Genomic DNA, 27,859 nt, shown 5'->3' on the forward strand with positions numbered 1-27,859 from the left:
ACAGTCTATAAGGATAGGCGATTAAAACGAGCAAAAATAATTAACAGGCTGCAAAGCAGTAAATCTCTATGCGCAACATAGGGCCGCAGGTTTTAATCTAACCTGTATTTGAATACCCCAAGGGATGCTGAGGTCAGAAACTCGGAGCACACATCTCTTTGGTTCCAGGTCCTCAAACTTTTGAGTTTAGCAGCTTTGTAAAACAATGTTGTGAAGCTGTTTGCGTTCGCGTGCAGTTTAAAGTGACAGACGCATTTTTTCTCAGCTGCTTAACGGATGTTTATCGCACTTTTTTAAACACTGTTTACATATATAGCTAGTGGACTCTAAATACCATAGGGATTTAATACCCTCCAATATCCACTTTTTGAAATACAGTCTCTCTTATACATGGATAATTTCCATCCTTTATGTTTTGGAACTCATTTGCATTCCATATCCCCTCTAGAATTTTATCCTCATAATGTATTTTGTACTTGAATTGTTTTACTGATCATCCTATCACGTTTCCCTGTAATAAAATGTGTATATATATTGAAATGTGGGGTTTTTTTTAACGTTTCGTAATCATAAAGTTCTTAAAAGTGTTTTTTCAACTGGCCAAAACAAATAATTTCAGATATTTATAAATCAACATTGAACACAAAAGTAAAAATTTATCAGCAGTGCGTGTTACAGAGATGGAGTTGGATGGATTTTTTAAGAAAGAATTCAGCATCAATTCTATTCCACGTTTTCAATTCTATGGATGTAAGCTTTAGGAAAACTTTTTCACATAAATAAGCAGATGAGAATGAATGGAGTTTTGTTATAGTAATGCCACTCAATTCTTTGAACTGCCTTCAAATCATATGCCAAAAAAATCACAAGAAGATCTAACAAAGAAAAAATACTTCTGATGATCTATCAGCTGACAACTTTGATTAGGGTCTCTTTCAACCTTGTTGAAAGCACCTAACTGAAAAAATGAAGGAAAAAAAAAAAGAAAGCACGTAACTGAAAAGCACCTGACTTGTGAAAGAATCTGTTACTCCTCATTGCCAGTCAATTGTCCCTTTCTTTGGTGTCCTGGAGTTTTTGTATTCCAGCCTATTGCACCTTAGTAAGGTTTAGGATGAGGAAGAGTTATTCCTTTCTTTTGTAAATTAGGGAAGAGGCCATTGCGATCAGGGTGGTGGCTGACAAGGAGCCCACATTTCTCCTTGACCCAACGGTGTATTTTCGGGCAGGTCTATTTTAGGGATGTTTTTACTCAAGGGAAGTGAGGGTAGGAGAATTGTGCCTTAAATCAGCGTCTCTGTGCTCAAACATATCTTCAAAAGTTTTCATACAACACAAGCACCCCGTCTATGCTCTCTGCCTTAGACCTTTGGACAGCTGTTATTTGGAAAGTTGCCTTAAGGGAAAGCAAAAAATAAAAACAACAAATTATACGGAACATAGTTTACAAACTGCCTTTACACACACATGCAATGCAAACTATTAACTGCAAACATTTTAAACCTCAAACCCATTTTTTGAGATAGATAAGGAATGTATAAACATCCTGTATTATAGATTAAGACCTGTCGGAGAGTTTAACTAAAATGTGTATATTAAGTGTACAGAGAAAGAAAAGCATACCTTTTCACACCCATCATTAACGGTTACAGCTGACAGTCCAAAAACAAAAGATAGATTAACGAGAGAAAAGCACAGCAAATGAATCAAAAGTTTTATAAGATGTATAGGAGCATTCATAAATGAAGACCCAAAGACCCAGAGAAAACTGTTGATTTTTGTTTGTTTGTTTAGCTTTCAACCATATCCTACATGAAAACTGCCCATTATTATGCTTAGATTTGATAAAGAATGGACAGCTGTGTACACATGTGATTGGACAGAAAGGTACTACCTAATGATTATACACTAAGTGGGGGAACCCAGTAAGGCCTGTCTGTTCACATCCTTGGTTTCTCTATGTAGCATTCTTTCCTCCCAGGTGTAGGACAGGAACCTTTTGGAAGGGAGGACTTCAAGGGAGAAGTGAGTGACCTAAGTTTTATGGTTTAGTTTAGGGGAAAGGAGTTCTAGTTTCTATTTTTTTGTGGAGGTTTTGCTCAAGCAGTCCTCCCACCTCAGCCTCCCAGAGTGCTAGGATTATAGGCAGGGGCCCCACTCCCAGCATCCAAGCTCATTTTAGTGCTTGCTTTGCTACAGACTGGAAATACACAGTTCATGGATGGGTACTGGGTTCCTGGCCACCATCGGTGCAGGATTATCAACTTCTCACCTGATTCTGCCTAAAGGACCTCCATGTAATGGAAGTTAAACACTTCTTCGGTGATTTTAATTTTTTTTTTTTTTTTTTTTTGGTGGCTTTTGGCTGGGGCTGGGCTTGAACCCGCCACCTCCAGCATATGGGGCTACTGCCCTACTCCTTTCAGCCACAGGCGCTGCCCTAGTGATTTTAATTTTAAGAGTAGAATAATGACACCCTGATACTATAGGAGAGTGGCCTTGTTTAAGAGGCTGCATGCGTAGTAGTGATGCCTGCAACTAAACCAAAAGTAAGCCAGGATCCGTAACTCATGCTTGAAATCCTAGCACTCTAGGAGGCTGAGCACGTAGATTGCTCATAGGTTCAAGACCAGCATGAGCTCACAGGTTCAAGACCGGCATGAGCACAGCAAGACCTGTTTCTAAAAAATAGCTGGGTATGGTGGTGGGTACTTGTAGTCGCAGCTACTTGGAAGGCTGAGGCAAGAGAATTGCTGAATTTGAGGTTGCTGTGAGCTATGATGTCACAGCACTCTACTGAGGGTTACAAAGTGAGACTCTGTTTCAAAAAAAAAGAAAGAAAAAAGGCTCTGTGCCTGTAGCTCAGCAGCTAGGGCACCAAGCACATACACCAGAGCTGGTGGGTTCGAATCCAGTCCAGGCCTGCCAAACAACAATGAGAACTAGAACCAAAAAATAGCTAGGTGTTGTGGCGGACACCTTGTAGTCTCAAGCTGTTGCTCTGGGTAGAGTGCTATGGCGTCACAGCTCACAGCAACCTCCAACTCCTGGGCTTGAGCGAGTCTCCTGCCTCTGCCTCCCAAGTAGCTGGGACTACAGGCGCCTGCCACAATGCCCGGCTACTTTTTGGTTGCAGCCGTCAGGTGTGATGGTATTCACCTGTAGTTTTAACTGCTTGGGAGGCTGAGGCAGGAGGATTGCTTGAACCCAGGAGTTTGAAGTTGCTGTTATTTAGGCTGAGGCCATGGCACTCCAGCGCTGGTGACACAGTGAGACTCTGACTCAAAAAAAAAAAAAAAAAATAGCTTTTAAAAACTTTTATAACAACTTGGTGTAATTTTATGTCTGTATAAAATAATTAATAATAAAAACTTACTATTTTTTATTTATTACAATTTTTTTTTGAGACAGAGTTTTACTTTGTCCCTCTCAGTAGAGTGCTGTGGCATCATAGCTCACAGCAACCTCAAATTCTTGGGCTCAAGCATTTCTCTTGCCTCAGCCTCCCAAGTAGCTATGACTACAGGTGCCCACCACAACACCCAGCTATTATTATAATTTTTTATGTCACCAGTTTTTTTTTGTTTTTTTTTTAATTTGGCTGGGGCTGGGTTTGAACCCACCACCTCCGGCATATGGGACCGGTGCCCTACCCGCTGAGCCACAGGCACCACCCACCAGTTTTTTTTTTTTTTTTACTTTATTATTTCAGTAATTCACTGTTACTGTACATTATAAAAGTATTACTACACTAGAAATAAAAATATTAGTCTTTCGGGCGGCGCCTGTGGCTCAGTGAGCAGGGCGCCAGCCCCATATACCGAGGGTGGCGGATTCAAACCCAGCCCCGGCCAAACTGCAACAAAAAAATAGCCGGGCGTTGTGGCGGGCGCCTGTAGTCCCAGGTACTCGGGAAGCTGAGGCAGGAGAATCGCCTAGGCCCAGGAGTTGGAGGTTGCTGTGAGCTGTGTGAGGCCACGACACTCTACCGAGGGCAATAAAGTGAAACTCTTGTCTCTACAAAAAAAAAAAAAAATTAGTCTTTCACAGATTGAGAATCATTATTCTCAATGTTGTTTCCTTCCAGGTGGAGAGCATATGATTCTATACCATAATTATAAACTGCTCGGTAACACAGTGTCACATAAGAGCTATGTGATTAGAAATTGTAAAAAAATAAAATAAAATAAATAAATTGTATTCAGGGGCGGCACCTGTGGCTCAAAGGAGTAGGGCGCTGGCCCCTTATGCCCTAAGTGACAGGTTCAAACCCAGCCCTGGCCAAAAACTGCAAAAAAAAAAAAGAAAAGAAATTGTATTCAAACTCATCAACCACAGTACTAAGGGAATTGAATGAGCAACGATGACTTGAATTTCACTGCTTCTTCCACTTGACAAGCCTACTAAGGTTGTTAGACACCTTCAGCTTTCTGCGAGCCCCTGGGGTGGAGGGGGGATGGGAGAGGGGCATTCCTCATACTCCCAAATGTTCCTCTCCCAGGGTCTCCCTCCACTTTTCTGCTGCTCTGGGTGCCGCAGGCATCTGCCAGGATTTGTGATACAAATGAAACAGCCAAAGCCATGATGTAGTCCAAAGAAATGGAGATCATTGTGTTGACCCCTCGTGGGGAACACTGCAGCAGACTGCTTGTAGGCAGTAGTATGTACAGTTTTTAGTGAAACAGCTCTTTATGTTTTTACTCAGAGCTCTGTTTCTCTTAGGGATCCAGACATGTTTTCATGGGCCTAGATTGGCGACAGTTTTGAGTAACAGCTACCCCATGCTGTATTTATTACTCCCCATCGAATGACTAAGTCTTTCTTATGGGGCTTCACTAATTCTCTCTTCCACTAAAATGACTTCTGTTGTTCCAGGAAGCAGCCTCAGCCCCCATGTGAGCAGGTTTCTTGCAGTCCTGCTTCCCTCGTTGGCCAGACAAGTCCAGACGTGCTTGAACCCCAGCAACAGACCCAGTTTAGATTCAAACTGAGATTCCTGGTACGTGACAAATGAGATACTTCTCAAAAATTTTCTGAAATTGGCAGCCACATTACATTTTGCACCTTAATTTGGGGTCCCTTTTTTGTGTTTCTCTGTGTGTTGACGCTGCCAAGGTGAGCAGGATCGATTGCAGCATCGATTGCAGCGTAATGAACCTCATTCTCTGAGTGACTTGGAGTTTAAAGAAGGTATGCATGAAACAAGATAACACCTTAAAGGGAGGATGGAAATGATAGGATCTTAAAGCTCCAAAGAACTAGAAATCTGATACAAGCTTTGCCATTCTGTAGATTGTAATCCAGCCAAAACACAACCCAGTAACAATTGTAGTTTTTGAGTCAAAATCTGTCAGTATAACCATTTTGAGACTTCGCTGCATTGGCTGACACCTTTCCACGGTAAGGAGGTCACATGCATGTGTGGTATTTTTTTTTTTTTTTTTTTTTGGCCGGGGCTGGGTTTGAACCCGCCACCTCCGGCATATGGGACCGGCGCCCTACCCCTTGAGCCACAGGCGCCGCCCCGCATGTGTGGTATTTTTAATAGTTCTCTCTTTGGGGCGGCGCCTGTGGCTCAAGGAGTAGGGTGCTGGTCCCATATGCCGGAGGTGGTAGGTTCAAACCCAGCCCTGGCCAAAAAAAAAAAAAAATAGTTCTCTCTTTGAATTTAGTTAAAATACCTTTTTTATAACCAAGAGACAGAAAAGCAGGCAAGGCTCAGTGCCTGCGGCTAAGGCGCCAGCCACATACACCTGAGCTGGCAGGTTCGAAACCAGCCCAGGCCTGCCAAACAACTACGACGGCTGCAACCAAAAAATAGCCGGGCATTGTGGCAGATGCCTGTAGTCCCAGCTGCTTGGGAAGCGGAGGCAGGAGACTCGCTTGAGCCCAGGAGTTAGAGGTTGCTGTGAGCTGTGACTGCACAGCACTCTACCCAGGGTGACAGCTTGAGACTCTGTCTCAAAAAAAAGAAAAAGAAAAGCAGGCAAAATGTAACAGGCAAATAGAATAACCACCACATTTTTGATCCTTTCATGTATTTTACGTCCACCTTGCCAAAAAAATTTATTCAATGTTCAAAATTCTATCAATTATTAAAACATTGAAAATTGTAATGCTGGGCGGCACCTGTGGCTCAAGGAATAGGGCGCCGGTCCCACATGTCAGAGGTGGTGGGTTCAAGCCCAGCCCCGGCCAAAAAAAAAAAAAAGAAAATTGTAATGCAATCAGTGTAACCTAATTTTTTGTGCCCTCAATGAATCCCAAGCAATTAAAAAATAATAATAAACTGAAAATTGGCAGATTAGTTATAGGAACATACAAGTGACAATACCAGCTAGTACTTTGTCCAGCAAAACCTTAAAAAGGGGCTTGGCGCCTGTAGCTCAGCGGCTAGGGTGCCAGCCACATACACCAGAGCTGGTGGGTTCAAATCCAGCCCGGGGCCTGCTAAACAATAACAACTACGACCAAAAAATAGCCAGAAGTTGTGGCAGGCGCCTGTAGTCCCAGCTACTTAGAAGGCTGAGGCAGGAGAATCTCTTAAACCCAAGAGTTTGAGGTTGCTATGGGCTGTGACGCCATAGTACTCTCCCCAGGGCAACAGCTTGAATCTCAAATAAATAAATTAATTAATTAATTAATTAAAAATAAAACCTTAGAAAGACAAAGAAGAACCTACACTTTGTAGCCAGACATTGTGGCAGGCGACCTTAGTCCCAGCTACTTGGGAGGGTGAGGCAAGAGAATCTCTTAAGCCCAAGAGTTAGAGGTAGCTGTGAGCTGTGATGCTTCAGCACTCTACCAAGGGTGACATAGTAAGACTCTGTCTCAACAAAAAAAGAAGAACCTACACTTCATATTTTTTTTTTTTTTTTTTTGTAGAGACAGAGTCTCACTGTACCGCCCTCAGGTAGAGTGCCGTGGCGTCACACGGCTCACAGCAACCTCTTAACTCTTGGGCTTACGCGATTCTCTTGCCTCAGCCTCCCGAGCAGCTGGGACTACAGGCGCCCGCCACAGCCTACACTTCATATTTAATCATTAAAATATAAAAACAAAAGTATCAGCAGTTTGGATAAATTAACTTGGCTTTATTAAGCCAAACAAAAAAAAGAACACCTCCCCCCCAATGCCTTAAGTATATTTGGCAGCTATTTTGAATAACCTTGGCATGGTGGCTAACGCCTGTAATCCAAACACCCTGGGAGGCTGAGGCAGGTGTATTGCTTGAGCTCAGGAGTTCAAGACCAGCCTGAGCAAAAGTGAGACCCCGTCTCTACTAAAAATAGAAGAACTGAGGAAAGGAAATCACTTGAGCCCAAGTGTTGGAGGTTGCTGTGAGCTACGATGTCACTGTACTCTACCCAGTGCAATAGCTTGAGACTGTCTCAAAAAAAAAAAAATTACTCATAATATTATTTTTCCTCTTCTTTTTCCCCCTTGCTTCCTTATTTCTTTTTTTTTTTGTAGAGACAGAGTCTCATTTATTGCCCTCAGAGAGTGCCGTGGCGTCACACAGCTCACAGCAACCTCCAACTCCTGGGCTTAAGCGATTCTCTTGCCTCAGCCTCCCGAGTAGCTGGGACTACAGGCACCTGCCCATAACACCCGGCTATTTTTTGTTGCAGTTTGGCCGGGGCCGGGTTTGAACCCACCACCCTCAGTTTATGGGGCCGGCGCCCTACTCACTGAGCCACGGACAGTTCCCTTATTTCTTTACTTGCCTGTATATTAGTAAATTATCTCAAATTTTCTAAAGTGAGCTTTGCTCAGTTGCTTTTTTTTTTCTAATTGTTGTTGCAGTTTTTGGCTGGGCCTGGGTTTGAACCCACCACCTCCAGTATATGGGGCTGGTGCCCTACTCTTTCAGCCACAGGCACCACCCCTGCTTTTTTTTTTTTTGTAGAGACAGAGTCTCACTGTACCGCCCTCAGGTAGAGTGCCATGACGTCACACGGCTGGCAGCAACCTCCAGCTCTTGGGCTTACGCGATTTTCTTGCCTCAGCCTCCCAAGCAGCTGGGACTACAGGCACCCGCCACAATGCCCGGCTATTTTTTTGTTGCAGTTTGGCCGGGGCTGGGTTTGAACCTGCCACCCTCGGCATATGGGGCCGGTGCACTACTCACTGAGCCACAGGCGCCGCCCTTTTTTTTTTTTTTTTGAGACAGAGTCTCACTGTGTCACCCTGGGTAGAGTGCCATTGCATCACAGCTCACACCCATCTCTAACTCTTGGGCTTAAGCAATTCTCTTGCCTTGACCTCCCGAGCAGCTGGGACTACAGGTACCCACCACAATGCCCAGCTATTTTTTGGTTGTAGTTGTCACTGTTGTTTGGCAGGCCCGGGCTGGATTCGAACCTGTCAGCTCTAGTGTATGTGGCTGGCGCCCTAGCCACTGCGCTATAGGCGCCAAGCCTGCTGAGTTGTTTTGATTCTGCTTTTGTAGAACCTACTAATTCTTCTACCCCCTCTCTACCACCACCTCTGTCTGCTGGGCACCCACCCTTCAGCCATCACTGAGAGCCAGGTTTGTAACTATGTTCTGACCAATGAGCTATGAGCAGAAGGGACCATAGCCTCCTTAGGAACCTGCTCACTCTCCTTTCTCTCATTCTTCCTATCCCCTGTCCATGGCCTGGGACACAAACATCATGGTGTGGGTGAACTAGCCTCAGCCATGCATACCTTAGGGATGTCTAGAGAAGGAACGTGAGTCTATAGGTGACCTCATTTTCATGGCATGGACTAAAAATTCAGACTTTCATAAATGAGAGAGAACTCTTTTACCTAGCCTTTCTCTTCTATTTTCTGAAACACGATCTCATTCTGTTGCCCAGGCTAGAGTTCAGTGGCATTGTCATAGCTCACTGCAGCTTGAAATTAGTGATCTCAAGCAATCTTCCTGCCTCAGCCTCCCAAACTGCTGGGATTACAGGTGTAAACCACAGCACCTGGCCTAGTTCCTTTCTTTTAAAGCAGTCAAATCAATATCCTAATTAACGCAGGTAAATTAAACATGATTTCTTATTTCCCAGAATACTAAGGCCTTTAGGTGTAAAACCCTTTGATCCTGCCCCTCCATCTATAAACACATCTATATACTTACCTACTGTTTCCTTTCCTATGAAAACCTAAGGTTTCAGCTTGGCGCCTGTAGCTCAGCGGCTAGGGTGCCAGCCACATGCACTGGAGCTGGCGGGTTCAAATCCAGCCTGGGCCTGCCAAACAAGTATGACAACTACAACCAAAAAATAGACAGGCACTGTGGCGGGCGCCTGTAGTCCCAGCTACTTGGGAGGCTGAGGCAAGAGAATCGCTTAAGCCCAGGAGCTGGAGGTTGCTGTGAGCTGTGATGCCAAGGCACTCTACCCAGGGCGAAAGCTTGAGGCTCTGTCTTTAAAAAAAAAAAAGAGTTTGGGGTTGCTGTGAGCTCTGACGCCATGGCACTCTCCCAAGTGACAAAGTGAGACTCTGTCTCAAAAAAAAAAAAAAATTTTTTTTCTTCACTGTTTCTAATATTTATGATGCTATTTAACAAATCACCCACTTCACCAACACGAACTGATTTTAACATTCAGTATGCCAGGCGGCACCTGTGGCTCAAGGAGTAGGGCACCTGACCCATATGCCAGAGGTGGCGGGTTCAAACCCAGCCCCAGCCAAAAACCACAAAAAAAAAAAAGAAAAAATAAATAAAACATTCAGTCTGCCAACTAGCATGGAGTAAAAGGCAATGATAGTAGCGGTGTTTGTTCACAGTAATCTCAGAGTGTGGTCCTTTCTGATATAATACTGGTTGAAGGCTACTAAATTGTTTTTGTTTCTTAGCATATTAGTTTGACCATTTATACAATTAAGGCTTACATAGTTGGCACTTACATCTGAGGACACTATGGAAGTTTTGAGATACATAAAAATTAAGAAACAGAAAATCATTTGAATTACTATATTTTCTCAAAATAATCTCCATGACATTCTGTGCACTTTTGAATTCTTATAAACCATTCTTTTTTTTTTTTTGAGACAGAGTTTTACTTTATCACCCTCAGTAGAGGGCCATGGCCTCATAACTCACAGCAACCTCGAACTTTTGGGCTCAAGTGATTCTCTTGCCTCAGCCTCCTGAGTAGCTGGGTCTCCACAGACCCTTGCTGAGATTCCCGGCTAGTTTTAGAAATGGGCTCTCACTCTGGCTCAGGCTGGTCTCCAACCCATGAGCTCAGGTAATCCACCTGCCTCAGCTTCCCAGAGTGCTAGGATTATAGGTGTGAGCCATCTCGCTCCACCCTAAACCATTTTTTGTGGTTGCGGCTGTCTTTTGTTGTTTTAGCTGTCTGAGGCAGGGTGCAAACCCGCCAGTCTGTGTGTATGTGGCCGGCACCCTACCCACTGAGCCACAGGCACCACCTTTTTTTTTTTTTTTTGAGACAGAGTCTCGCTATGTCTCCCTCGGTAGAGTGCTGTGGCGTCACAGCTCACAGCAACCTCAAACTCTTGGGCTTAAGCGATTCTCTTGCCTCAGCCTTCCAAGTAGCTGGGACTACAGGCGCCTGCCACAACGCCCAGCTATTTTTGGTTGCATTTGTCGTCGTTTAGGAAGCCCAGGCTAGGCTTGAACTCGCCAGCCTCAGTGTACATGGCTGGCGCCCTACGCACTGAGCTACAGGCACCAAGCCCCCTAAACCATTCTTTACAATACTCTTTTCACTCATTTTCTTTCTCCCTCCCTAATTTCCTTTTTTTTTTTTGAGACAGAGTCTGACTATGTCACCCTCAGTAGAGTGCCATGGTAGGTGTCACAGCAACTTCAAACTCTTGGGCTTAAGCAATTCTCTTGCCTCAGCCTCCCAAGTAGCTGGGACTACAGGACTATGGGCACCTGCCACAACACCCGGCTATTTTTTTGTTGTAGTTGTCACTGTTGTTTAGCAGGCCCGGGCCAGGCTCGAACCCGCCAGTCCCAGTGTATGTGGCCTGCGCCCTAACCACTGAGCTATGGCCTCTGAGCCTTTTCACTCATTTTCTTCAAGCACTGTAAGCTCACCTTCATAGGCATGAACAGCTTCTTCAGGGCTGGAGAACCTTCTTCCACGCATGAGACTTTTTTACTGTAGGGAACAGGAAATAATCACATGGGGCCAGGTCAGGACTGTAGGGCAGATGAGTCATAAGTTTAACCTTTGTAGACTCAGGAACTGAACTGTGTTATTAGCTGTGTGAGCAGATGCATGGTCATGGTACAAGACAGTCCCCCTGGAATCCTGGGCGTGGCCTCTGCTCTTGAAGCTTCCTGAAAACTTTTTGTAGTCACACTGTTAGGTACCACTGAGTAGTAACAGTCCTTTGTTCCTCCTGAAGAACAGTTGTAAATGTGACCACTTACAGAGAAGAAAGTTGCCACCATTTTCTTTCTGACACTTCAGGGACACTTCAATTTTGTTGGTGGATTTCCGTCAGTAAAAAAAAATCCACACTGTCAACTGACGCGTGTTCTCTGGATCAAACTGGTAAATCCAGATTTCATCACCAGTAATGATGTCAGAAACACGTCTAGACTTGCCTCTTGAATCTGACCAGCATTTCTTCACACTATTTAATCTAAATGCACTTTTGCTCATCTGTCAAAGTGTGAGGCCCCCATCAGGAGACACTTTCCTGACTCAAAGGTAATCCTGCAGGATTTTGGACACTGCTGGCCATGCAATTTGTAGGACTACTTCAGTGTCCTGCAGTGTGACTCGATTGTGTTTGTGAACCGTAGCAGCAATGTTGTTCTCAGTCATTACAGTCCCTGCAAGTCCACTCCTCTCCTTGTCTTTCAGTGAAGTTCAGCCACTTCTATTTTATCAGCCTCCCGAGTATACAACACCTGGCTTTTTTTTTTTTTTTTTTTTTTTTTTTGAGATGGGGTCTCACTCTTGCTCAGGCTGGTCTCAACAATCCACCCGCCCTTGGCCTTCCAGAATGCTAGGATTACATGTGTGAGCCACCTCGCACGGCCCGACCCCTGCTTTTTAAATGCTGGTTTCCAAGTCTATCTTCTTGGTCCAACTCTCTTACTCTTCAAGGTCTTCCTGGTAAACAGCACTCACACTCACTCTCATGGCGCTGATCCTGTTGCGAGAGAGCCTCCCAGATTTATCCTCCACATTGCTATACAGTACTGATGCCTCCTTGAGATATAGGACCCTTCATTTATACTGGCACCAACGGGCAGTATTATGCATTTCTGTCTTGTCACATAACATGGGGAGGGCTGGACGCCTCTCCATGTACTGCAAATGGACATCGGCTGATTTGGTCCTCCAGCAGCTGTCAGGCTCTATCAGTAGCATCCATTTATTTACATAGGTGGAAGCTATACATACCCTGCCCTACCCCTTGATTTCAGCTAAGTAAGTTACAGTGCAAGCAAGAGTTAATCCAAATTATTCCTAACATATAAGTTGTTATTAGCAGGTGGGCAAAAAAATGTCACGTAACTTGGCTGGATGCGGTGGCTCATACCGGTAATCCTAGCTCTGGGAGGCCAGACCAGGTGGATTGCTTAATCTCAGGAGTTTGAGATTAACCTGGGCAAGAGTGAGACCCCCATCTCTACTAAATATAGAAAAACCGGCCCAGCATTGTGGTGGGCGGCTATCGTCCTAGCTACTCAGGAGACTGATGCAAGAGGATTGCTCAAGTTCAAGAGTATGAGGTTCCTGTGCAGTATGACTCCATGGCACTGTACCCAGGGTGACCCAGTCGGACTCTGTCTCAAAAAACGAAGTCATATAACTTGCTCATCATATAAGGCTGAGAAAATCTCCACACACTCTGTCCTCAAGCCTGCTTGCCTACAGCCAACTATAACAAAGACAAATAGCTACTCAGGTCTGTCAGTAGAGACCTTCAAAACCTACCTTGAAGGCATTAGGGAGTGGTGAACAACATAGAATCAAATAAAATTTAGACCTAGAAGGTTGTACGTTGCTGGGTTTTCTAGCAACTTATTCATATTCACCATATTCCATATTTTGAGCGTCTACTATGTATCAGGCACTGTTCTTGGCACTGGTTATATAACCTGGAATAAAGCCAATAAATAGATCTGCTCACACTCTGGTCAGATGTTTTTTTGTTTTTTTTGTTTTTTTCTGAGACACAGTCTCACTTTTTTGGCCTTGGTAGAGTGATGTGGCATCACAGCTCACAGCAACCTCCAACTCTTGGGCTTAAGCGATTCTCTTGCCTCAGCCTCCTCAGTAGCTGGGACTACAGGCGCCCACAACACCCGGCTTATTTTTTGTTGTTGTTGCAGTCTGGCTGGGGCCAGGTTCGAACCCACCACCCTCGGTATATGGGGCCAGCACCCTACCCACTGAGCCACAGGTGCCACCCCTGGTCAGATGTTATTATGCCTCCTTCACACAAATGTGATAGGGCTGCAAAGTCATTCGGGGCAGCCATGTATTTGGGACAGCATCTTACCGGTGAAAATGTATTTCTAATACCTTATGTTAATTAATGAACCTTCTGGTATAAATTTCAATAAAGATCCTTGAAATGCTTAAGCAGCCACCTGGGGAGTATGGATTCCTGATTAGGGCACTTCAAACTCTAAGCGACCACCCCTGGAGTTGAATTCTTCATGGAGTAACTCTGATGATAACTCACCTCCCTTAGAGTGTAGATTAAAGTTAATTTACACACGAGTATGTTAAAGTGTTTATAAGGAAGTGTTTTAAAGTAAATTATGACAGAGGTAATATAGCAACATGGCAGGAAGTATGGTTGTCCAGAGTTCCCTGGTGTCACATACTGGCTTTAAAGTACTGAAAGTCATTTGTACTGCAAGTAAATTGCCACACTGCCTGAGATTCCCCCAACACCTTCCTGATGCCTGAGTGCCTTCCTTACAACTCACAATACAGGCACAACAGACATATCAGAGGTCTCAGGGGCCCGCTACTGTCACATGGTTTGCATCCATTCTGAAAGATCGGTGCCATGCATTCTTGCTCAAACCTTCAGCCATGACGAAACAGACAAGGCTCGACCCCCAAATACCATGAGGAAGAAATTTTTATTTTCCGAGGTTGGCCTGGGACTTAAACCAAAATTGATTGAGATTGGGCAGACCACAGGACTCTTACACAGGAGGCTGCTTTGGGGGAGAGTGATGGAGATAGTGGCAGACTGGCTGCAGGTGTTCAGGACAGGTATGCTGGATTGCTCCAGCAGCAGGATTTGGCCAGGAGGGTAAATCAAAAGAGTTGAAAGGATGAGCAGGTTAGTGGACAATGGAATATAAGCTAGGTAGAAAGAGAAGCAAAACAGGACTTTATTAAATCATTTTCAGTAGAGAATTTTATGTATATCAAAAAGCATGATCATGGTTCATGCCTGTAATCCTCGCACTCTAATAAGAGGTCGAGTTGGGGGTTGGGAGGATCTCTTCAACTAAAGAGTTCAAGACCAGCCTGAGCAAGAGTGAGAACCCAGGCAGCACCTGTGACTCAGTCGGTAAGGCGCCGGCCCCATATACCGAGGGTGGCGGGTTCAAACCCGGCCCCGGCCAAACTGCAAGCAAAAAATAGCCGGACGTTGTGGCAGGCACCTGTAGTCCCAGCTACTCGGGAGGCTGAGGCAAGAGAATCGCTTAAGCCCAGGAGTTGGAGGTTGCTGTGAGCTGTGTGAGGCCACGGCACTCTACCGAGGGCCATAAAGTGAGACTCTGTCTCTACAAAAAAAAAAAAAAAAGAGTGAGAACCCATCTCTACCAAAAATAAGAAAAAGGCTCGGTACCTGTGGCTCAAGTGGCTAGGGCACCAGCCACGTACACCTGAGCCAGCAGGTTCGAATCCACCCCAGGCCTGCCAAACAACAATGACGGCTGCAACCAAAAAACGGCTGGGCATTGTGGTGGGGGCCTGTGGTCCCAGCTACTTGGGAGGCAGAGGCAGGAGACTCGCCTGAACCCAGGATTTGGAGGTTGCTGTGAGCTGTGACGCCACGGCACTCTACCCAGGGCGACAGCTGGAGGCTCTGTCTCAAAAAAAAAAAAGAAGAAGAAGAAGAAAAAATTAACCAGATGTGGTGGTGTGCACCTGTTATCCCAGCTACTCAAGAGGCTAAGGTGGGAGGATCACTTGAGACTGGGAGTTTGAGGTTGTAGCAAGCAATGACACCACCACTGTCGTCTAGCCCAGGCAACAGAGCAAGACCTTATCTTGAAAACAAAACAAAACAAAACAAATAAATAAAAATAAAAGAGTTATCAGTACCCACTTGAAATGCCCAAGTTCTGATCAGTGTATATAACTATGTGTAATATATAGGTGTAGTTCCACAGATGATCATAATTGTGTTCATATCTTCTACTTTATTCTGTTTGTGTTTGGTTTTTTTTTTTTTGAGACAGAGTCTCACCTCGTCACCCTTAGTAGAGTGCTGTGGCATTGCAGCTCACACTAACCTCAAACTCTTGGGCTCAAGCCATTCTCTTGCCTCAGCCTCCTGAGTACCTGGGACTACAGGCACCCATCACAACACCTGGCTATTTTTAGAGAGGAGATCTCACTCTAGCTCATGCTGGTCTTGAAGCTGTGAGCTCGGGCAATCCACCTGCCTCAACCTCCCAGAGTGCTAGGATTATAGGCATGAGCCACCGAGTCCAGCCCATAACTACCACTTTAAAGATATTTTCCACATCTTACTATCATAAGGAAACTGAAACTTTCATCCTTGACATCAATTTCTGAGAAACATGTAGAGAAGGGTTCTTCAAGGACCTCGCAGTATTTACTGGTGTATCATGTTTCCAAGAAAGGAAGGTTTCCTGGGTTGTTATTAAGAAGACATTACTAAAAATTGAATGATCAGTTTAGCTAAGTGTCTGGTATTTAAAGGAAAAGTCACAGGGCATTGTTAGTTTGAAAAGTTAGCTAAGGAGTGTTTATCCCAGATTAAAGTTCAAAGCTGGGAAGTGGAAGTAATGAGCAAAAAAATTTTTTTTTTTTTTTTTGAGACAGAGTCTCACTATGTCATCCTCAGTAGAGTGCTGTGGCATCACAGCTTACAGCAACCTCACACTCTTGGGCTCAAGCAATTCTCTTGCCTCAGCCTCCCTAGTAGCTGAGACTACAGGTGCCCATCACAACGCCCGGCAATTTTTTGGTTGCAGTCGTCATTGTTCTTTGGCAGGCCTGGGCTGGATTTGAACCAACCAGCTCCAGTGTATGTGGCCAGCGCCCTAGCCACTGAGCTACAGGCACTGAGCCATAATGAGCAAATATTGAATATTGATTCTCTGCATGTCTTATTCCTGCAAACTACCCCAAGTCAATTTCGGCATGCACAACCCTTAGATTTTTTTTTTTTTTTACTTACATTCTTTTTGGTAGATTGAAGTCAAAGAAATTTCTTTTCAAGTAAAAGCCAAGATTCCAGAGGGAGTATAGGGTCAGATACCCAGAATCCTCTAGCGTTCTTGGCCAGAGATCCCTTGAGGGTTTTAGCCTATGGTATCATTGCTAAGAAGACAGGTTACAGGCCTCTCGGGACTTGTAAACCCTGTCCCTACAAGAATGGGGAGTGTCTCTAGAGTCATTTTAGATTAGCACATATCTTGAATATTTTTCATTTGCAAAAACAGAACCAAAAAAACACCACACACACACAACCAGTAAACACCTATTTCTCATATCTAGTAGGCAAATTATAAAACATAACTGATTAAAATACTAGTTACAAAAACATTTGTAAAAGCTGCCTCTGGGCCAGGCGCGGTGACTCACACCTATAATCCTAGCACTCTGGGAGGCCCAGGCCAGTGAATGGAGTAAACTCAGGAGTTGGAGACCAGCCTGAGCAAAAGTAAGACCCTGTCTCTACTAAAAATAGAAAGAACTAGGTGGACTTCATGTAGTCCCAGCTACTCAAGAGACTGAGGCAAGAAGCTAAGGCACCAACCCCATACACCAGAGCTGACGGGTTTGAATCCAGCCCGGGCCTGCCAAACAACAATGACAACTACAACCAAAAAATAGCCGGGTGTTGTGGCGAGCACCTGTAGTCCCAGCTACTTGGGAGGCTGAGGCAAGAGACTCGCTTAAGCCCGGGAGTTGGAGGTCACTGTCCAACTCCAACTGTCACTCTACCCAGGGTGACAGTTTAGGCTCTGTCTCAAAAAAGAAAAGATCACTTGAGCCCAAGCGTTTGAAGTTGCTGTGAGACTTGATGCCTCGGCACTCTACCCAGGGTGACAGAGTGAGACTCTGATTCAAAAAAAAAAAGTTGCCTCTGAACACCAGAAAATCACCACCCTTAGACTGTGTATTTTTTTCTTTTAATTATGAAAATGTTTATACAGACGATTAGAGAGAACAGTATACCAGAACCTGAAAACTCTCAGATGTGACTCTGAAGGCTCTAGAGTCATTCTAGAGCCATCACTCCCCATTCTTGTAGGGACAGGGTTTACAAGTCCCCAGAGGCCTGTAACCTGTCCTCTTAGCAATGATACCATAGGCTAAAACCCTCAAGGGATCTCTGGCCAAGAGATTTGGTCGCAACCACTTTTCTACAGTGCTTTGTACTCTCACTGGTCCCCAAGATAGTCAGTGTTCACTCACAGACTAGAGACAAGGGTGAAAACAGAGAGGTGCTTTGGACACAAAATGGAAGAAGCATTGCGCTCGAGTGCTGTGCCCGTGTGTGGCCTAACCTGACAGCAACGCCTCCTTAGCTTTTGAATTCTTGGCGCCTCTTTCACCTCACCCTAGTGCCAGTTCTCTTCCCTGAAAAAATCTCAGGCACCTCACATGCACAGGAAATTTTAGTGCATTTTTTTAAAAAACAGAGTCTCGGGCAGCACCTGTGGCTCAGTGAGTAAGGCGCCAAGCCCCACATATACTGAAGGTGGTGGGTTCAAACCCAGCCCTGGCCAAACTGCAACAAAAAATAGCCGGGCGTTGTGGCAGGCGCCTGTAGTCCCAGCTACTTGGGAGACTGAGGCAAGAGAATCGCCTAAGCCCAGAAGCTGGAGGTTGCTGTGAGCTGTGTGACGCCACAGGACTCTACTGAGGGAGATAAAGTGAGACTCTGTCTCTAAAAAAGAAAAAAAACAAAAACAGAGTCTCACTTTCTCACCCTTGGTAAAGAGCTATGGTGTCATAGCTCACAGCAATGTCAAACTCTTGAGCTCAAGCAATCCTTTTGCCTCAACCTACCAGTAGCTGGGACTACAGGTGCCCACCAGAACACCCAGTTTTTTTTTTTGTTTGTTTTTGTTTTGTGGTTTTTCGCCAGGGCTGGGTTTGAACCCGCCACCTCCGGCATATGGGACCAGCGCCCTACTCCTTGAGCCACAGGTGCCGCCCATTTTTTTTTTTTTTTTTTAGAGACAGAGTCTTACTTTTTCTAGAGTGCTGTGCTATCACAACTCATAGCAACCTCCAGCTCTTGGGCTTAGGTGACTCTCTTGCCTCAACCTCCTGAGTAGCTGGGACTACAGGTGCCCGCCACAACACTTGGCTATTTTTTTGTTGCAGATTGGCCGGGGCCGGGTTTGAACCACCACCCTCGGTGTATGGGGCCAGTGCCCTACTCAATGAGCCACAAGCACCGCCCAACACCCAGTTATGTTTTTAGAGACAAGGTTTCGCTCTTGCTCAGGCTGGTCTCGAACCTGTGAGCTCAGGCAAACCACCTGCCTCGGCCTCCCACAGTGCTGGGATTATAGGCACGAGCCTCCATGCCCAGCCTGTGTATTTTCACCCTTAACATCTAAGATTCCCAGAGCCCATGAGAGTGCATAGAAAGCCCTTGCGTGACTTCAAAAAGGAACCACCTCTGGACAGACAGCCCTACCCAGGGCACATGCCTGGCTTTGCTGCCTCTGCCCATCCTGTGCAAAGAACCTGCTCAACCTGTATAGACAGGGACCTTGTGATTTGTGCCTTTTATGTGGGTGATGTGATTCAGAGACAGACACACCTTTCAAATTCAAGCCAGGCATTTGTCAGAAAACTTTGGGCTTCACTCGGTCTCACTAAGCCTGTTCCTCTATCTCTAAAATGTGAGGAATAATTTTTAGAGTTATGAAGAGTAAATGAGTTAGTAGTACACATATGCGTGAAAAACTTTCTTCCTGTAGTATAGATGGTGCTCATTAAATGGTAGTTTACTTGGAAGAGTTTAAAACAGATTTTAACAATATATTTCCTTCCAGAGATGTTCCACCAGTAGTGGAGGTCTCAGCTCTGCTAAGACCTAAGATAAGAACAATAACAGTAATAACAGAAAGTATTCATTATGTCTTTACTTGTGCCAGGCACTGTTCTAAGGGACTTTACATGAACCAGCTCATTTAATCTTCTCAACCCTGTGAGGTAGGAATTTGCAAAATCCCCTTTTAGAGATGCAAAAAGGCCCTGACTAGAAAGTCCCCAGGCTCCTCTAGCTCAATGAAAGCTAAGAACTAAAGTCAGAGGAGGAAATTCTGCATTTTCACTCTGTGTGGCCCTCTGACCAGGCTGGGTCTCCATAAGGGCACGGGCTGCGCACTTAAGAGGGTCCCCACTTAAGAGGGTCCCCATGCTGAGATGAAAAGCTACATCCGAGCGGCGCCTGTGGCTCAAAGGAGTAGGGCACCAGCCCCAAATACCGGATGTAGTGGGTTCAAACCTGGCCCTGGCCAAAAACTGCAAAAATAAAAAAAAGAGGGGTCCCCCTCTGCCCCCACACCAGTCTTCCTTTAATATTCTGAATTATTAGCCCAGCTGCCGGCTAGTTGTTATAACAGCTAAGATTCTAAGATGATTCCATTCTGTGTTTTATGAAGTATGAGAATAGCTTCGTTTGTTTAACAGAGTTAAATGGTTTCAGGAGATCCAAATTGTAGCCCAAGCTTCCAACAAGTAACTTTTACTGATAGCTTTGCCTGTTCTTTATCTGACAGTGAAATTGATGTCGTTCCGCATCTGCTAACATCCCTGTGAACTTTCAGTGAACTTAATCATTGCTGTCATCATCAATTTTTCTGCCATTGACATGCAAGTTTAGTTTAAGTAAAGTTAGTACCCAACACAAGTTATGCATTTTAGCACTTGTAATGCCCGGTAAGCTTTCCTGCCATCCCCAAATGCAGCTATTTACATTTATTAGCATATCACTGTCAGGTCTCTTCAGTCTCAAGCATTAAGCAGTCTTCCAAATACTTCCAGCCCCAGAATACTTAGATATCAAGATCTGAGCAAGCAGAAACAGTCCTGATCATTTCCAGCAGTCCTGCAAGCAGGTCACAGATAGTCATAACTGGGTATTTTTATTTACTCAACAAGTATTTACTGCATACCTACTGTGTGCCAGGATCTGTAGGGGCTCTGGAAAAGAATGTGAAAATCTTTTTGTTGGGGCAGAGGGCAGATAAAACCATGAAACAGAATAAAAGCTGTTCCCAGAGGCACAAGGCGGCTTGGGAGAGCGCTGGGTATCCAAATTGGCTCTTTGGGCTGGAGAAACCGTCGATAAAGGATCAGACACAATGCAGGTTCTGTCTCAAATATTTGAATCCATTCCATCTACACCATTTGGCAGGCAGGAAGTCCCCGCTCTCTGCAGATTTACTAATGGGAGAGACAAACCTCTGACGTAATGAAGTGGCGGGAGGTGGCTCATTTCTGCTTTCCTTGAAGGGAGAGAATGGCAGCAAGTTTCCTCAGTGAACCCCAGGGCGCACACTTCAGTGTGGGTGCACATGTTAGTATGCAATGGTCTGTTAGATCCCACAGGCTTCAGCTCCGTCGGATAGAGCAAATTAATTCGTTCCTACTTTTCAACAATAAGTTTGGGACGAGAAAAAGGAGGCTGAGCAGTGAAGACTAGGACACTGCCTGACCTTGAGAGAGGAGCTCCACTTGCTCTGTTTTCTCACCCTTGTCAGCTCCATCTTTGCACATGTATGACGACTCTACAAAGAAGCTATGGACTGAAATCTGGTGTCTTGAGCATATTTAGCGACCAGCGAATCTGGGGGCACGCTAGATTTTAAAAGGTTAAATCGAATTATGATTCAGAAAGTTTGCGTTTTAAGCAGGAGCAATATAATTATTGTTCAGAAGAAAATTTTAATACAGTCCAAGGATAATTAGGTACAAGGCCTAAATTAGATGTGGTATTTGCTAAATTGAAGTCCTGTAACTTAGAAAGGCAGATTCCTATGCAAAGCCAAGCCCACAACATTATAATGAAAAAAGCCTTCTGCTAAGCTTGGTCTGATTGACTTGGTCAAATGGTATATAAATTAAATCCATCTGGAGAATCTGATCTCCAAATGGGATTTTCCTTTCCATAAGACTGCATTTTAAAAGTATACATGAAGTAAGAAAGTAAGAGTAAAATAATCCCCCCCACCCCCCAGCTGGTGCACTTGGCAGCCCACGTGGAAAATAAGCCAGCTCTTCCCCTGCTGAACAAATCTATTCAAAATGATTTCATAGTTTTCCTTCCTCATCCTGTGGAATGTGAAAGTCATTTCTAGTAAGTTAAAAATATATAATTCTGAAGTTTTAACCCTTTGAGATAAGACAGTCATTCTTTTTCTTTTTTTTTCCAGGGATATGTAGACTAATGCAGTGGGGAATTTTTTTTTTAGCACAAATGCTGTAGGCAGAAAGTTGATTCAATCTTATTTAATTAGGACCCCAGGGAAATAGTTATGCCTAATATAATGCAAAGTTCTGTAATTGAACTAATATGATTTTGCAGCCACCTGCCAGAGAAATACTAATGCAGGTAGATTAAAAGATGCAGCAAAATTTTTTGCTTTGGTATTGCAAAATTACATAAACTCATTAAAAATCACTAGTTGAAGATTCTGAGCTTGTGGTTAAATTGGTTTCTTTTTGGGGTATATGTCTTCCCTTACCCAATTTTCCCAAAATCTATTCCAGTTAGAAAAGATACATAAATGTATGCTTAAAAATGCATTAAATATACATATGGACGTGTGTGTATATATATCTTCTGAAAGAGAAAAGAAACAAACATACAACAAACTTGCTGTTTTGTCTTTTTTTTTTTTTGAGACAGTCTCACTCTGTCGCCCTAGGTAAAGTGCCATGGCATCATAGCTGACAGCAGCCTCAAACTCTTGGCTCTTGCCTCAGCCTCTTGAGTAGCTGGGACTACAGGCTCCTGCTACAATATCCAGCTAGTTTTTTCCACTTTTATTTATTTGGGTTTTTTTTTTGAGACAGTCTCACTTTGTCACTCTCAGTAGAGTGCCCACCACAACGCCTGTCTATTTTTCTTTGGTGGGGGGAGACAGAGTCTCACTTTGTCACCCACAGTAGAATGCTGTGGCATTACAGCTCACAGCAACCTCAAACTCTTGGGCTTAAGCAATTCTCTTGCCTCGGCCTCCCAAGTAGTTGGGACTACAGGAGTTGGCCACAACGCCTGGCTATTTTTAGAGAAGAGATCTCACTCTGGCTCAGGCTGGTCTTGAGCTCATGAGCTCAGGCAGTCCACCCACCTGGGCCTCCCAGAGTGCTGGGATTATAGGCGTGAACCACTTTCCTGGCCAGGACAATTAGTATTTTAAGTCTGTGGGGTTTTTGTGTGGCAGGGAGTGTAACTCACTCTTAGAGTTTGTGTGTTTAAGTAGCTAATGTACGTATGAGCTAGGTAGATAGTTAGGATTCTGGCTCTCCTAGGGAAAAAGGACAAAGTGGGTGCTCTGCCCTATTGCTGCCTCCAACAAATACCCCAGTAGTGAAAGACAAGGGTGGGCCCAGTGTTAGAACGGCCCCACCTTAATCCTCTATTGAGCAACTTACAACCACACCTGGGGGAAGAGGATCGCCCAGTCCCAGAGGGCCAAGCAGCACAGGCACAATAGGATTTGGATAGTGACCTAGAGTTAAAGACTAATTATCATCCATTAACTGTCTATCCAAGTGGTTCCATAGAAACCTTTGAATCAGGAGAAGGGGCCTACCCAGACAGTATAAAATGGGACTCCAGACCATAACCAGAGCCCTTTTCGCCCAGACAAGGGATCTGGTCTCCATTCCTTGTCTATGCCCAACATATCTTGCTCTATAAAGCTACATCTTGCACTTGCTCTGTACACTTTTTTTTTTTAAATTATTTTTTATTGAGACAGAGTCTTACTTTGTTGCCCTGGGTAGAGTGCCATGATGTCACAGCTCACAGCAACCTCAAACTCCTGGGCTCAAGCGATTCTCTTGCCTCAGCCTCCCCAGTTAGCTGGGACTACAGGCGCCCACCACAACGCCTGGCTATTTTTTTTGTTTTAGCAGGCCCGGGCTAGGTTCGCACACACCAACCCTGGTGCATGTGACCGGTGCTCTACCCACTGAGCTACGGCTGCCCCCTGTAAACTATCTTTCTCTTCCTCAATAAACTTTGTTTCACACTTGCCTTGCTTTGGTGGGTCTAGTCATTCTTTGGCCAGGAGCACACATTCAATCTAAGAACACAGACAACTGCCCAAACCAACGTTTATACTTCGTAAATTCCACTTTTTATACAGAGGATGGCATAACTGTGTCTTACATTTTTTCTAACTTAAACATCTGTCTTATCTTTGACAAAGGAACAAGGCAATACAATGGAGAAAAGATAGTTTTTTCAATAAATGGTGGTAGAACAACTGGACGTCCCCAGGCTAACAAGTGAATCTAGACACAGGCCTTACACCCTTCACCAAAATTAGCTCAAAATGGATTAGAGACCTAAATGTAAAACACAAAACTATAAAACTCCCAGAAGAGGCTGGGTGGGGTGGCTCCTGCCTGTAATCCTAGCACCCTGAAAGGGAGAGGCAAGAGGATCTTTTGAGCTCCAGAGTTTGAGACCAGCGTGATCAACAGACCCTGTCTCTACTAAAAATTGGCTCAACACCTGTAGCTCAGCAGCTAGGGCGCCAGCCACATACACCAGAGCTGGCGAGTTCGAATCCAGCCCAAGCCTGCCAAACAACAATGACAACTACAACCAAAAAATAGCCAGGCATTCTGGCAAGCGCCTGTAAGTCCAGCTACTTGGGAGGCTGAGGCAAGAAAATCGCTTGAGACCAAGAGTTTGAGCTTGCTGTGAGCTGTGACACCATAGCACTCTACCAAGGGCAACATAGTGAGACTGCTCAAAAAAAAAAAAAAAAAGAAAGAAAGAAAAATTAGCCATGTGTGGTGGTGAGCACCCATAGTCCCAGCTTCGCAGGAGGCTGAGGCAGGGGCATCATTTGACCCTAGGAGTTGAGATTGCTGTGAGCTAGGCTGATGACACAGCACTCTAGCCAAGGCACTCTACCAAGGGCAGGCAACATAGTGAGACTCTGTCTCAAAAAAAAAAAAAAAAACCTCATCCAGAATATATAATGAACTCTTAAAACTCAACAAGTATTGGAAATAAAAATACTGTCATAGAACTCTAAAACCCTTGGAATTTCCTGTAAAATGGAAGTGTCTTTTGTTATTTATAACCAGCCTGTTTTCATTACACAAGGGTTTATGCCTATGAAGAGGGTCAGGGTGGAGCCTGTAAATAGCCTGAGGAGGGGGCCAGTTACCACAAAGACCAAGCGATTAGGGCGGCGCCTGTGGCTCAGTGAGTAGGGCGCCGGCCCCATATACCGAGGGTGGCGGGTTCAAACCCAGCCCCAGCCAAACTGCAACCAAAAAATAGCCGGGTGTTGTGGCGGGCGCCTGTAGTCCCAGCTGCTCGGGAGGCTGAGGCAAGAGAATCACGTAAGCCCGAGAGTTGGAGGTTGCTGTGAGCCGTGTAACGCCACGGCACTCTACCCGAGGGCGGTACAGTGAGACTCTGTCTCCACAAAAAAAAAAAAAAAAAAGACCAAGAGATTACAAGGTTGGCACTTTCAGCTCCACCCATTGACCTTGGGGATGGAAGAGATGGAGCTGGAGATTGAATTTTAAAAAACTCTTCAACGCTGTAGTCCCAGCTGCTCGGGAGGCTGAGGCAAGAGAATCACATAAGCCCAAGAGTTAGAGGTTGCTGTGAGCCGTGTGAGGCCACGGCACTCAACCCGAGGGCGGTACAGTGAGACTCTGTCTCTACAAAAAAAAAAAAAAAAAAAAAAAACTCTTTAACGGTGGCGCCTGTGGCTCAGTGAGTAGGGCGCCGGCCCCATATGTCGAGGGTGGCGGGTTCGGACCCAGCCCCTGCCAAACTGCAACAAAAAAACAGCCGGGCGTTGTGGCGGGCGCCTGTAGTCCCAGCTGCTCGGGAGGCTGAGGCAAGAGAATCGCTTAAGCCCAAGAGTTAGAGGTTGCTGTGAGCCGTGTGACGGCAGGGCACTCTACCTGGCACTCTACCCGAGGGCCGTACAGTGAGATTCTGTCTCTACAAAAAAATAAAAATAAAAAACTCTTCAACATTGTGGCAGGCACCTATAGTCCCAGCTACTTGGGAGGCTGAGGCAAGAGGACCACTTTGAACCCAAGTGTTAATTCCAGGTAGGGCCAGGAATGAATCCAGTAGTTGAACACCCAGTTGGTGTCAGAATTAGAGAAATGATGGTGGCATTTATGGGGAAAAACTTCTCAGGAGAAGAAATGAACAACCGAATTTGAAGACTCACAAAAGAATTGAACGGTTTGCCAAAGAAGATATACAGATGACAAATAAGCATATGAAAAAATATTCAACATCATAAGTTATCAGGAAACTGCAAATTAAAACCACGATGCCGTATCACTACACATCTGTTAAAATCTCCTAAATCCGGGCGGCACCTGTGGCTCAGTCGGTAAGGCACCAGCCCCATATACCGAGGGTGGTGGGTTCAAACCCGGCCCCAGCTGAACTGCAACCAAAAAATAGCCGGGCATTGTGGCGGGCGCCTGTAGTCCCAGCTACTCGGGAGGCTGAGGCAAGAGAATCACTTAAGCCCAGGAGTTGGAGGTTGCTGTGAGCTGTGTGAAGCTACGGCACTCTACCGAGGGCCATAAAGTGAGACTCTGTCTCTACCAAAAAAAAAAAAAAATCTCCTAAATCCAGAACACTCACAACGCCAATGCTGGGCTGGTGTTGATGTGGAGCAACAGGAACTCTGATTTACTGCTGGTAAGATTGCAAATTGGTTAACCACCTTGGAAGACAATTTGGTAGTTTTTAAAAAAAAAACTAAACATACTCTTACCATATGATTCAGTAATCATACTCCTTGGTATTTTCCTAAATCCCAAATAAGCTGAAAATGTATGTCCAGGCAAAAACCTGAACACACATTTTTAAATGTTGTTTACAGGCTTGGCACCTGTGCCTCAGTGGTTAGGGCACCGGCCACATACACAGAGGCTGGCATGTTCAAACCCGGCCCGGGCCAGCTAAACAAAAATGACAACTATAACAAAAAAATAGCCAGGCGTTGTGGTGGGCGCCTGTAGTCCCAGCTGCATGGAAGGCTGAGGCAAGAGAATCGCTTAAGCCCAAGAGTTAGAGGTTGTTGTGAGCTGTGATGCCACAGAGGTCCAGGGTGACCAAGTGAGACATTGTCTCAAAAACAAAACAACACAGAAAAACTGAGGCAAGAGGATCTACTTGAACCCAAGAGTTTTAGATTGCTGTGAACTGTGATGCTACAGCTCTCTGCTAAGGATGACCACGTGAGACTCTGTCTCAAAAAAAAAAAAAAAGTATAAATTTACCCATCCCTTCTTCAACCCTCCCACCTGTTTGATATCCAATGAGTGTTATTTCCATACGTGCATATAATTATTGCTTGATTAGTTCTAATTTTTTTTTTTTTAAATTAAGACAGAGTCTCACTGTTGCCCAGGCTATTCAAACTGGTTTGGCTCTACTAAAAAAAAAAAAAAAAGAAAAAGAAAGAAAGAAAAGAAAAAAAAAAGAAAATTAGCCCGATTCAGGCGATCCTCCTGCCTTAGCCTTTTGAGTAGCTGGGACTATAGGTGCCAGGGGTCTCACTCTTGCTCAGGCTGATCTTGAACTCTTGTGCTCACAGCCTAGCAGAGTGCTAGGATTATAGGCAGGAGCCACCATATCCAGCCTGGCAATTTAAACAATCAGAAATAAGCCAGGCAAGGTGGCTCATGCCTGTAATGCTAGCACTCTGGGAAGCCAAAGCGTTGGATTGCCTGAGTTCATGGGTTTGAGACCAGCCTGAGCTAGAGCGAGACCCCATGTCTAAAAATAGCCGGGTATTGTGGGTGGGCGCCTGTACTCCCAGCTACTTGAGAGGCTGAGGCAAGAGAATCGTGTAAGCCCAAGAGTTTGAGGTTGCTGTGAGCTGTGACGCCGTGGCACTCTACCAAGGGCAACAAAGTGAAACTCTGTCTCAAAAAAAAACAAAACAATAAATATAAAATAAAATTGGAAATAAGTTACATTGAATTCGTAGATTGATCTTATGAGAAAACTACTATATTTCAATTTAGGAATATAGTATGTTTTACTATGGTAAAGTTACTGCCCTCACTTCAGTGTGGGCTCCTATAACAACATATCATAGACCACATGGCTTATACAAAGCAGAGGTTTGTTTCTTACAGTACTGGAAGCTGAGGAGTCCAAGACCGAGTCACCAGCAGATTTGATGTCTGATGAGAGCCTGCTTCCTGGTTCATAGACGGCGCTCCTTTCCCTGTAGCCTCACCTGGCAGGACTGACGAGGCAGCTCTCTGGGTCATCTTTTGTAACGTCACTAATCCTACTCATGGGGGCTGTGCCCCATGACCTAATCACGTCCCTATGTCTCCACCTCTTTTTTTTTTTTTTTTTAAGACAGAGTCTCACTATGTTGCCTTCAGTAGAGTGCTTTGGCATCACAGCTCACAGCAACCTCAAACTCTTGGGC

At 44.8% G+C, this 27,859-nt stretch overlaps 1 protein-coding gene across 1 annotated transcript in view; it reads right to left on the bottom strand.

The window, feature by feature from the left end:
* AEBP2 (AE binding protein 2) overlaps nucleotides 1-27,641 on the bottom strand; it is a 120,927-nt gene extending 93,286 nt beyond the window's left edge. Inside the window, exon 1 of the mRNA XM_053558131.1 lies at nucleotides 27,553-27,641. Coding sequence (XP_053414106.1) covers nucleotides 27,553-27,629 — 77 coding nt within the window. The 5' untranslated portion in view covers nucleotides 27,630-27,641. The remainder of the gene's footprint in view (nucleotides 1-27,552) is intronic.
* Nucleotides 27,642-27,859: the final 218 nt, after the last annotated feature.

This window comes from Nycticebus coucang, chromosome 12, assembly GCF_027406575.1.
Source record: "Nycticebus coucang isolate mNycCou1 chromosome 12, mNycCou1.pri, whole genome shotgun sequence".
NCBI lineage: Eukaryota > Metazoa > Chordata > Mammalia > Primates > Lorisidae > Nycticebus > Nycticebus coucang.